Below are 13,115 nucleotides of genomic sequence, written 5' to 3'. Positions count from 1 at the left end.
GCACCAACCAAGTGGAAGAAAGAATCAGTAAACTAGAACATAGGTCATTTGAAATTATCCAGTCAAACTCAATGAAATAGAAAGCAAAAATGATGATTTTCATGGGCTGGAGAGAGAAGGAAATAGGGAGTTGCTTTTCAATAGATATAGAGTTTGTTTCAGTTTTATAAGATGAAAAAGTTCTGAAGGTCTGTTGCATAACAATGTGAATGCACTTTTAATATACTGAATGGTACATTTAAAATGGTTAGGACACTAAATTTTATGTTTATGTGTCTTAACACAATTAAAAATATTTTAAAATTATTTTTAAAAAGCTGACATAGACTATAATTAAAAGACCTACTTCATATGATTATTATAAGAATTGAACAAATACAGGTAAAATGTTTAAACAATGCCTGGCACATAGTAAGTGATAGTTAAGTGTTAGCTATAATTACAATTTGCTTTTATCCTTACTTGTTGGTATCAACAATATCATGACTCCACTTAGAAGATGACATCAAAGCATTCATGTCATTACAAGGGTACTGTCATTGACCTGCTGCCTTTTCCTCTCCAACAAGTTACTACTTGCCACTCTGCTGACAAGCCTATCTACTGTTGTGAAAATCCTGGAACTGGAACCTTAAATTATCCACAGTGTGGATAGCTAATAAAATTTGTGAGATCAGTTTGCCATGTCCACCAAGAAGACACCTCTCAGACATCCCTTTCTGTACCTAAGATACCAGTTCCTGCAGACATCACAGTCTGACACATAGTAAATATTCACTGATTTGATGAAAGCCTTTAGTGCTAAGACTGAAGTATCCTGTCCAGTAGGTGTAAACCTAAGTCTCAGTTTGATCAAATCATCATAAAAATTAGGGCAAATGGCCCTAATAGCAATCCAAGATAGCAATCCAAGATTTCTACTCAGTAGCCCAATTGGTCTCATGTGGTGACTCCTCCTCTGCTTAAAGAAGATATTCCCTGCCTTATTTAAATCAGCCAAGATCGAGCCAAAGCAAAATAAACCAGGGAAAATCCACTCTATGTCTTTTTTAGAATGAAGTTAAATATATATATATACATATATATATATATACAAATAATTAAGAGATATTAGCTGTGGCCCAATTAACTATCATATTATATTAATATTAATACAACTGAAAAAACATCATTCTACTTTCTGGAATCAATGCCATAATCACACTAAGATCTTAAGACACTGACTCCACAGTGTTAGTCAGGCTGTACTTATTTACACAGACCAGATGCGAAGCCTATAGAAATGGCCCTTGGTGCAGGTATAGTAAGTGGCACCTGCAGGAGTGACTGGAGGCAAGTTGGAAGGACTCTCCTTGCTGGATCTGCCTCAAGGAACACAAGGAAGGACTCTAGAGACATCCTACAACACTGAAATGACTATACACCTTCTATGTGCCAGGTGTCATTCAAGAGTGTAGGCTGAGGGACTTCCCTGGTGGTCCAGTGGTTAAGAATCCACCTTCCAATGCAGAGGACCGAGGCTCAATATCTGATTAGGGAACTAAAACCCTACCTGCCATGGGGAGACTAAGCCCATGTGCCACAACAAAGATCCCTCATGCCACAACCAAGACTCAATGCATCCAAATAAGAATAAAAAAGTAAAATACATAAATAAAAATAGTCATGTGTGCACAACTCAGATATGCTTTCTTTCCTGGAGGAGTTCAGAGTTAAGCTAGATAAAATCATAGTAGACTGAGTTGATTGGGAAAAGCAATCCTTTCTCCTGAAACAAATACCCCTCTTTCTCCTGACCTTGTCTTAGTGCATGTATAAGCCTCAGGGGCCAAGGTTTTGGCAAGGTGTATAAAGAGATTCTAAGCCCTCTGGAACAATTCTATTGGGAGGGGTGATAAGATGTTGGCTTAAGTGGCCCCTCTGCCTTAGAAAAGATAAGTAGAGTCTAGAATGAACCAAACAGCATCAGCAGACTGGATTTCACTATGGGCTCTGGGTTCAAAAAGCATATCTTCAGATTTTCTTCTGTATTGGCCAGCTCCCTGGTTCTCAAAATATGGTCCCCCACCTGCAGCATCAGCATCTACAGGCAACTTTCTAGAATTGCAAATTTCTGGGCTCTGCCTCCTACCTACTGAATCAGAAACTTGATGGGAAGCTGTGCTTTAGAAGCCCTCCAGGTAACTCCCATGCACATTAAAACTTGAGAACCACTGGTCCAGCTCAACTCACAACCATCGGAAAGAATACAGAGGGCCAGTCCAGACTGACAATGGATTTAAAAGAAGGCCATGCAATTAACTAGTTTTCAGTGTAAAACATAATATAGGGTTGGCCAAAAAGTTCATTTGGGTTTTTCTATAAGATCTTATGGGAAATTCCTAATGAACTTTTTGGCCCACCCAGTAATAACAAATAATAAAAAGGAGAAGACAGGAACACAGAAAAGAAACATGCTCAATTAAATCAACCATTTATGAAACCTAATCATAAATGGGTGATGTGCCTCATAGCTGAGTTTACATCAGGTATTCATGTCTTTAGTGCAATCATTTTTCCTCCTTGCTGTTCTCTTTCAAACTGAAAATACTGTTGAGAAGATTAAAAATCTAGTTGTTTAACATCTGATTCTGCCAATTTTATCAGATCCTGAAAGTGGAGCATAAAATCACACAAATGTAGACATTACAAGTCATTGAACATTCATTTCAATTTCACAGTTTCAACAAAGACAACTCTGATGGTAAACTTACCTATCCAAGCTTCGTGTGTCTGCACATTCAAATCATAACTACTCCTCTGTGTCCTAAGAGGTCTAAGTAAGAGTTGACATCTCTTCAGTGTCTTATGACTTTTCAAAAGTCCCAAACATTTGCAGTATGAAAACTGGATATCTCAAAACACCACTTGGCAAATAGCCTTGTTTCATTCTCAAGGGGAGGAAAAGCCAACAGCCCAGAAGGCCACAGGCCACACTCACACTTGTCTTTGTTGCACTTAAGGTGGAATTATAAGCAGGTAAATATCCCCACCCTGGTGCCTTTTTGGGGGAAGTGCTAAGAAAACTTTTACTTCTGAGAAGGTAAAATCAAGACCACAATAAACTGGAAAATTCTTAAAAAGATGGGAATACCAGACCAACTTACCTGCCTTTGAGCTTGTGGAGGTGATGGAATTCCAATTGAGCTATTTCAAATCCTGAAAGACGATGCTGTGAAAGTGCTGCACTCAATATGTCAGCAAATTTGGAAAACTAAGCAACAGCCACAGGACTGGAAAAGGTCAGTTTTCATTCCAATCCCAAAGAAAGGCAATGCCAAAGAATGCTCAAACTACCATGCAACTGCACTCATCTCACATGCTAGTAAAGGAATGCTCAAAATTCTCCAAGCCAGGCTTCAATAGTACGTGAACCATGAACTTCCAGATGTTCAAGCTGGTTTTAGAAAAGGCAGAGGAACCAGAGATCAAATTGCCAATACCCCTTGGATCATCGAAAAAGCAAGAGAGTTCCAGAAAAAAAACATCTACCTCTGCTTTATTGACTATGCCAAAGCTTTTGACTGTGTGGACCACAACAAACTATGGAAAGTTCTTCAAGAGATAGGAATACTAGACCACCTGACATGCCTCTTGAGAAATCTGTATGCAGGTCAAGAAGTAATAGTTAGAACTGGACATAGAACAACAGACTGGTTCCAAATTGGGAAAGGAGTACATCAAGGCTGTATATTGTCACCCTGCTTATTTAACTTATATGGAGAGTACATCATGTGAAATGCCGGGCTGGATGAACCACAAGCTGGAATCAAGATTGACAGGAGGAATATCAATAAACTGAGATATGCAGATGACACCACCCTTATAGCAGAAAGTGAAGAGAAACTACAGAGCCTCTTGTTAAAAGTGAAAGAGGAGAGTGAAAAAGTTGGCTTAAATCTCAGCATTCAGAAAACGAAGATCATGGCATCTGGTTCCATCACTTTATGGCAAATAGATGGGAAAACAGTGACAGACTATTTTGGGGGACTCCAAAATCACTGCAGATGGTGATTGCAGCCATGAAATTAAAAGACACTTGCTCCTTGAAAGAAAAGCTATGACCAACCTAGACAGCATATTAAAAAGCAGAGACATTACTTTGCCAGCAAAGGTCCATCTAGTCAAAGCTATGGTTTTTCCAGTAGTTGTGTATGGATGTGAGAGCTGGACTATAAAGAAAGCTGAGTGCCTAAGAATTGATGCTTTTGAACTGTGGTGTTCGAGAAGAGTCTTAAGAGTCCCTTGGGCTGCAAGGGGATCAAACCAGTCAATTCTAAAGGAAATCAGTCCTGACTATTCATTGGAAGGACTCATGCTGAAGCTGAAACTCCAATACTTTGGCCACCTGATGCAGAGAACTGACTCACTGGAAAAGACCCTGGTGGTGGGAAAGATTGAAGGCAGGAGGAGAAGGGGATGACAGAGAATGAGATGGTTGGATGGCATCACTGACTCAATGGACATGAGTTTGAGCAAGCTCCGGGAGTTGGTGAAGGACAGAGAAGCCTGGAGTGCTGCAGTCCATGGGGTCACAAAGAGTCAGACACGACTGAGCAACTGAACTGAACTGAAAAATCAAGACTTTGTTTTATTTGAACTGTCTAGAGATTACCAAAAATATCAACAAAAATATCAGAGTCTGCTTTTCGTTTTGGAGAATGTTATTATTAAAAGAGAAAATTCGGGTACAGGTGTGCCTTACTTAAGAAATTTCAACTTCTCAGAGAAAGAGAAAAATGTACAATACCTATTTTCTTTACCACAAGGATTCACTAATTTCCCTCAGCACATTTAACATGCTGCTACTGCTGCTAAGTCACTTCAGTTGTATCTGACTCTGTTCGACCCCATAGACGGCAGCCCACTAGGTTGCTCTGTCCCTGGGATTCTCCAGGCAAGAATACTGGAGTGGGTTGCCATTTCCTCCTCCAATGGATAAAAGTGAAAAGTGAAAGTGAAGTCACTCAGTTGTGTCCGACTCTTCACGACCCCACGGACTGCAGCCTACCAGGCTCCTCCATCCATGGGATTTTCCAGGCAAGAGTACTGGAGTGGGTTGCCATTGCCTTCTCCAACATTTAACATAAATGCCAAAATTTAATTCATACTCAATTTTTCTGAAATAAAATAATTGAAAAAATAGCTCCATGTATACCGTTGAAACCAGTAACTAAAACCAACAGGAAAGAAGAAATCTCCAATAATAGTTACTGTTACCATTTCATTCTCAAGAACAATCTTTTTCTTTTGTTGTTGTCTAAAATAGTGATGCCATTTTTTATACACAAATATATTTAAATGCTGTAAGTCTTACGTTTTACAGTTGATCCTCAGGATCAAAACTTTCCTGATATCCAAGATATGGGCTTAAGTAACCTTTAAGATGGCTATAAATAGATATAAAAATAGAATCCTAATTTACAAATTTGCTAATATTTCTTCCTTGCCACCAACATAACCTATAGATCATTTTTAGCTAATGAATTGCTATCAAAACAGCCTTGAGGTTGGAGTTTCAATTCCTTCCCCTAATTTGAAATATTTACAGTTAGTGTGTTGGGTGAGTGACCATCTTCCTAATAGATACGTTTCAACATTTCTTATTATTGTTTCTCAAATCCTCAATTAAAACTACAGCAAGCTTACCTGTCATCATACAACATTTCAATAAAAATATAAAAATGCACAGAAAGGTTGTACTCATTAGTTATTATGTAAATAAGCAAAAGATAAAAATCTAGCTAAATTATTTTTTTAGGTTGAAAGCTCAGGTCAACTATGAATTACATAATTGTCACACTGTCATTTGTATTAGACATATGAAAACAATCTCTATATATTATAAAGAACCATGAAGAACAGTCATCGACAATCCAGGGGATCTTATAAAAGAAAAAAAAAATTTTTTTTTTTTTTTGCTAACCTGGGCTGAGAAACCACAGAAGAAACCAAACCAGAAATGCACGAGTGTGAAGGCAAAATTCTTATAGAAGAAATAGCATAAGAATTTGCACATTCGGACGTAGGACCACCTTCCATGAACAAGGAGAAGCCTTTGGAGGTATCTGAACTGTGCAAATGAGTAGTCGCTGGCTAGGACTGCCTGCAGTCCTTCCTGGCCACTGATGCCGACGCCAATGTGAGCACCTACAAAGAAGAAGGACACTTTCACTTCCCAGACAAAGACACCTCTTTGGGGAAACTCCTTTTCTTTTTCTTTCTTTCTTTATAGCCATATGGCACGGCTTGGGGTATCTTAATTCCCCGACCAAGGACTGAACCTGGGCTTCAGCAGTGGAAGCACCAAGTTCTAACCACTGGACCACCAGGGAATTCCCCTATCAATCTTCTTGTAATACTATTATTTATTCATGGAAATCTTACAGCTATAGCATTTATCATTTTTCCCACACATTATCTCACGAAACACTCTTGGTAGTTAGGTATTTATCCTAGTTTTACAAGAGAAAATTGCTCAGAAAGTTCAGTAACTTGAACAAAGATTTACAATTTGTGGCAAAACATAACATTTGGGACTATGTGTCTAGTGTTCATTCCTCTACACCACAGCTACTTACTTCTCCAAATAGTGATAGATACACAAATGATTTAATTAAAGACAGAGGGTTGTTTTGTTTTGTTTTTTTAATGAATGGTGGATGCATTGTACCTGAAAATATTCATTTTAGAACCACTGGGAAAATTAAATTTCAATGCAATTTCCATTATATATTGCCAAATGCTGAACTGGGCTTCCACGTCTGTAGTGTGCCCCATTAAGCAAATGTCTCCTTACTTTTGATCATGCTGACATCATTGGCTCCATCGCCAATGGCCAAAGTGACAGCATTTCTGTACTTCTTCACAAGCTCTACTACTTGGGCTTTCTGGAGAGGGGTGACTCGGCAGCAAATCACAGTCTTACACATGCAGGCAAGTTCCAGAAGATCATTCTTGACATCACTTTCTAGGGCATGGGCCTAGGTTATTTAAAAAAAAAAAATCCACAATAGAACAAGAGAGATGTCATTTGGGAAGCAGATTTCTTATTTTTCAACTGATTTCTAAACAGTTTAATTCACTTCAATAAGTCATTGTTGACTCAGGGTCACACAAACAACAAAAGAAGAGAGTACTGAACGCCTACTATGTGCCAGGGAATTTTACCATAAAAATCAAAAACACAGCGCCCTGTGTGTCCTCACCGGTGCATTATCATGCTGTGCTGGCAAGGTACAGTTCAATGCCAGGGAAGCACCAGAATCCACTAAAATAAGGGAAAGTGAAGGACGGCCCATCTACCCCTTCACCAAGCTTAGAATGAACTACAAAGTGACGATTTGTTTGTTCTGCATGGTGACATTTTTGTTTCCTTTGCATTGTTGTTTTGTAGTTTAGTGTTTATTGTTGTGGTTGTTGATGTGAGGGCAGATGAGGAGCAAATGATCCAGAGAGCAGTCCTTGAAGAGCACAGTGACTGAAATCAGGAGAGTCCTGTGCAAAGGGTGGCATGCAACCTGTATCTCAGACAGGGTGCATCAACCAGTTCCACCCTTGCTCCTCCCCAAATACATCAGAGCCTTTAGACACACCAAGAAAGGACTGAAAAAGAGAACATAGTCCTTTGCAATTAACTATAATTTTTTTTTCTAGAAAATATCTCACTCTACATTATTTAGTAAATGCATTAAGAGAGAACAGGAACCCATCTAACCTTTGAGTGGGCATTATCTTTGAATGAATCTCTAGCAAGATGTTCATAGCCCATCACATTCTGGTCCCTACATTCCTTTTGAGGTCTGTCTTCTACCACCACCTTTAAGTTTAGTCTTTACTCCTGTCATGCCAAATTGCTTGTTTCTACAAGTTAACAGGTTATTTCCTGCCTCTGTGCTTTTGCACTTGCTGTTTCTTCTACCTGAAAATATCGCTTTCTCTAGGAATTCTTCCCTAAATTTCCCAAGAGGAACTAAATGGGCTGCTTTGCCTCTATGCTCTCAAAGCACCATGTCCCTGCTTCTGTATAGTATTTGTCACAATACTGTGAGATTAGCTCTCCCACCAGATGACAATCTCTAAAACAGAGACTGTTCTCTTCATATCCTTATCCATCTTCAGGCTCTAGCACTATGACCTGGGCATGCTTAATAAATGTTAATGGGATGAAAGCAAAGATGGGTGAATGAGTATAAAAACATAACTCTAATGTAGAAAATTCTCATGTCAAGGCCTAGAATTTTTAGGGGAAATTGTGAATTAGCATTCTCAAATATAATTTACACTCTCTGAAACAGAAAGCTGGTAACTGGCTGTCTTGCTCAGAATGGTTCCCATCTCTCTCTTTTTTCTTTATTATCAACAACAAAAACAGACACAGACTGTGAGAAAAAAGATCCAGTTACACTCTGCAAAGCAGCAAGATCTGAGCAAAGTGAAATCACAATATTTTTTAAACTGACCATAGTAGGAGAAACACAGCCAATTCTCCTTAAATGAATAATGATATTTCATGGTTTCTAAAGCTCAGGCTTTGAAGCTGAGGGAATTCTTGAAGAGCAACTTCAACTTCAATCTTAGATCTTTCTTTCAACATATTTGGAGACAGAGAGAGAAAATCATGGGTGTTAACACCTGAGTGCCCTAATTGACCTCACACTGACCTCTCTGAACCTGAGAGAAAGTCAGAGCACAAGTCTTTAGGGAATCTTTCCCAATCATGGTCCCTGGGGAATTCAACGAAGGCCACCAGCTCCAAGTCCCAGCTGACAGGCTTAGAATTCTCAGTTGCTGCTCATTTGTGCAAGAGAGAAGTTCGTGTCATCTGGACAAACTTTCAACTAAGCTTGGCCTGCAGCTGAGCTCTGTAACTTTCCATGGTGTAGAAGACAACACATCGGTACGTCTGGAACCCAGCTGGACAATGCTCTAAACACTAAGAGCTAACAGACAGCTGATTACAAGGGGGGAAACACAATATACTCCTGTCCAACTTCTTCTGTCCTCTAAGAAATAGTCTACGAGGAGATCCGTTTGTTTTCCAATCTCTGAAAGTGAAAAATAATCATCAAAGCTGGAAAAAGATGTGAGATTAGCTCTTTGTGCATATAAATGATCATTTCACTAAAGTACAATCAGAGCTTTTGTTTTCTAAGTTAGAAACTCAGAAGAGCATTTTGATATTTGTTCAAGATTTGGAACCTGAACTACATTAAAAGCACAATGGAAGTTTATTCTATTACGACAAGAACCAGATTTCCTAATCAAAGCAAATTGTTTGGCATTGCTCTAAAATGCTGCTATTTAGAAAAACCACTAGAGGTATCTTAATGGCAGTAATTTGGTGTGGTAATTATATGAAGGTCAGGTTGTGCTCTGCAAATCACAAACGTTAGGAAGAGCAATAATTGCAGTACATCCATCCAGTTGCATTATTTTAATTGAACAACAGGAACTGTGATACTCTCCCTGAGAAGAGCATTTAAACAATACTGCTGAACAGTCTACAGTCATTAAGACAAGATTGATATTCTCTGAATTCAGCATTTCTTCAGATCCTCCCCTTTACTGTGATGGTTCAAGCAATAATGTATGAAATATATATTACAAGCTTCCCTTTCCTTTGCAAACAGGAAATCATTGTGTATGCCCTGTTTCTAGCAGTGTCATTTGTTTTGAATACACAAAAGAAGATTTCGTTATGACAGCAGAAAAGAACTCATTATTGGGGTGGAGAAAAAGAAATAACAAAAGCCTTAAGCGAACTCACCAAACTGTGGCCATTTATGATTAAGGCATAATCCCCTGTTACGGTTTCTTCTACAACTGAGTCCAGCTCCAGCGACTGCTTTTTTTCAAAAACTACATGTCCACTGGAAAAAATTCTGTTTTGTCCAAACAAATTTTCCTTTGCTTTCCTTAAAGGAGAACGGAGGAAGGCAAATCATAACAATGTATACAGAGCATACCTATCCACTCTAAGGAGAGGCTAGCCTAGAGGTAAATTCATTTCGTCACTATTCAGACAGACTGTTTCTTGCATGAGATTCAGTTTCAGTGAGCTAGCGGGATGATTTGTTGTGATGGGGGATACCATAGCAAATTTGCAAATTCCAGGAAGGAGGAGGGTAAACACAAGGAAACAGAATCATCTTGAACGTTTTAAATTACCTTAAAGCTAAATCATCATCGTGGGCTGGGTTGGAACCAGGGGCTCTTGATAAATCTGATATATAAGGTTACCTGAGCTTCATGGACTTAAGAACGACTGATCTGGCACATGATATTGTTAAATAATGGAAAGGGAAAGACTGAAGACAACTGATGAAATCTTCTAGGAATTCTGGGAAATTCTGTACATAAATTAATCAACTTGTAGAACAATGTAATACAATCCCACTTAAAACGGCAGCCTTCTGAGAAACACATCTTTTAGAAATTTGACAATAAAAACAAATAATGGCATTTACTGAATTGGCATAGTCATTATAATACAATGGGATATTTTAAGTGAAAATTGTACTCATTAGCTCCAACAATAGAGTAAGTCTTCTGAGAAAGGAGCTACAGACACCAAAGTGTAGAGGGCAGTTCCAAATGGAAACTCCCTCCAGTGCCCTAGATCTCATCAGCACTACAATAATCCTGCCCACATCCATCGCTGCTGTTTAAGAGGAGGACTGTATCGTGACTTAATACTCTTCCTTGGAAGTGGAATTTTATTCTTCTCTTCAAAATGGAAGGACAGTGCCTTTAAAGGGAGGAAAATTTCCTCTCCGAATCCCTTGGATAACAGGCTTTGAAGTAACATAGGGTGAGCTGACATGACTGCTAGAAATTTCAGTCACAACCAGGGAACCACACAGTAGATGCCCCCAAAGATGAGTGCCAAAGCCAGACACCAACACTTCGGGCCACAGCATGCGTGTGCAAAATGAGCGCCCAGGACCGAACGGGGAGAGAGGGGCCAGAAAATGGGGATTTTGTCTTAGGGCGAAATGAAACGATCCCCCAAAGGCTCATCCTATGTTTAAAAAAAAATTTTTTTACTTAAATGGTTCTGTCTTTTTGTTTGTTTTTGTTTTTTGCTGTGGCTCCTCTGAAGGAAGAGAACGTTCACATTATAAAAACAACCATTTTAGCCCTCAGCTTTCTAATTATTTGAAAATGTACCACTAATTGTTTACAAGTTAAACTGAAACACACACACACACATACACACACACCTTCTAGCTCAACATCTCCTTCTGCTGTTCAAGACCAAAATCACAGCCTGCATTTAGGAACCCAAGGAACCCTGAGGTTACATGCCCTTGGCTCCAGGGGTGACATGCTATGTTTAGCAATCAGTTTGCAGAATGAATGAAAAAGATTCATAAAATCAGAGCGCTATGTGTGAAATTTAGGGAGTTAGGGTGGGGAGAGGGAGGGAGGAGTAGACATGAAAAATCATTGCTTTAAGTGGGAGATACAGGACTTTTGCATCAGATAAGTATGTAAGGGAATCCTCCTCACCATCATGAAAATTTACAGTCCCAGGTAATGAAGAAAGCAAGAGAGACAAGTTCCTCTGAAACGAAAATATTTCTCTGACAGGTTTGCAGAGCTCATGAATTAGGTCCTCAGAAAGCACCAAAGGGCCAACATCTCCTGAGGTATCCTTTTTAGTAAAAACTTTAGTAAAGTTCTCACTTGCTGTATTAATGACTCAAACTCTTGTTTTCCCCCCAGAGAATGAAAACATTCCAAAGAAGGGTGAAGTTCATGAAAGTATTGGCTGAAATTCTATTTACTTAGGATTTTTTTTCCCCTAAACTGTCTTCCTAACATCTCACATGATCCCTTTTCCAGGCAGAAAAGGGACAGACAGTGTTTCTGGCCCTGCTTAAATTCCCACTGCACTCCCTCTGCAGAGCCTCCGTTTACCCATGCTCTATAGCTGTCATTTCTTTTTCTTCCTAGAACTTAGCTCTTCAAACACCAGCTAGTTCTCACAAAGCAATTTATTAGGAGGGGAAAAGAGACACATAACTCCCTCCAAGGAATATGAACTATACGATGAACACACAATGCTTTACCACAGAATGCAAGTTACAAATGCTAAAACAAAAAGAGCGCCTGTTTTTTCCAAGCTCTGTAATGAAGGGCAGTCTGTTACAATGCTGGCATACAGAAATGCGTTAATGTCTGAGAACGACCTTGGTTGGCATTCAGAGCCCCACACCAACCACTGAAACCTCACCACACACAGAGCAAAGCACAGCTAGGCCCATGTTGGCGTACATGCAATCCATAAAGTAAAGAGAGAGCAGGAAAAAGAATCGTTTTGTCAGGCTTCTTAAGGCATTCTGTATTCAAACATTAAAAGGACCTCTTAGAAAATGGATTGAAACTATGATATTGTGTTTAGAAGAATACAATTTTGACTTTGACATGAGCACTGGACTTGAAACCTGGAGATCTGGCTTCAGGCCCAAGGTCTGCCTCTGACATGTCATATGCCCACAGCTGAGTTAGCTGACCTCTAGCCACTTGATTAGCCAGTCACAGACCCATGGGAGAACCCAGGTCTTCAAATTTCTACTCCTCTGTCTGCCGCATCAAAAAGCTTACACATGGTTAGCCACAGGCTGCCTCTAGGCTGGGACAAAGACACAGTGCTAGAGCAGCAGCTAAGGGACATTATCTTGCCATCCAAGGAGAAAGTACATGAAATTCTGACATCAAGCCCCAGTTTCATCCCTTATTAACTGTTTAACCTGTAAGATACTCAACCCCTAAACCAGTATCTTTATTAAAATCTAGGTGAAAAAAAAAATAAAATAAAATAAAATCTAGGTGAATGGTACCAGTCAATCACACTGGTTGATACCATTACGGACACCTGGGCAGCTCTACCAGGCTGTACTAGCAGGTCTCCAGTATTAAGTGCTCTAAAATTTTACAATTTACGATAGAAACGAAATATACTGAAACACTTTGGCAGGGTGGGAATTAGGAACAAGGGGCATTTTGTTTGGCCTGCATAATGTTTAAAAAGAATCTGTATGAATTTATGGACAACATGATGTTCACTT

The 13,115-nt window shown here is 39.3% G+C and overlaps 1 protein-coding gene across 8 annotated transcripts in view; it reads right to left on the bottom strand.

Annotated features, from left to right (window-relative positions):
* The window catches only part of ATP8B4 (ATPase phospholipid transporting 8B4 (putative)), a 348,133-nt gene that overhangs the window by 41,052 nt on the left and 293,966 nt on the right, over positions 1-13,115 (bottom strand). For all 8 annotated transcript variants that reach the window (XM_061428804.1, XM_061428800.1, XM_061428806.1 and 5 more), the window contains 3 exons: positions 9,809-9,956; positions 6,839-7,022; positions 5,966-6,189 (listed from right to left, as the gene is read on the bottom strand). In XM_061428804.1, the coding sequence (XP_061284788.1) occupies positions 5,966-6,189; positions 6,839-7,022; positions 9,809-9,956 (556 nt within the window). The remainder of the gene's footprint in view (positions 1-5,965; positions 6,190-6,838; positions 7,023-9,808; positions 9,957-13,115) is intronic.

The sequence above is a fragment of the Bos javanicus genome, chromosome 10, assembly GCF_032452875.1.
Source record: "Bos javanicus breed banteng chromosome 10, ARS-OSU_banteng_1.0, whole genome shotgun sequence".
Lineage (NCBI taxonomy): Eukaryota > Metazoa > Chordata > Mammalia > Artiodactyla > Bovidae > Bos > Bos javanicus.
Note: the sequence above shows the minus strand (reverse complement) of the source record. Positions and strands in the feature narration are given on the sequence as shown.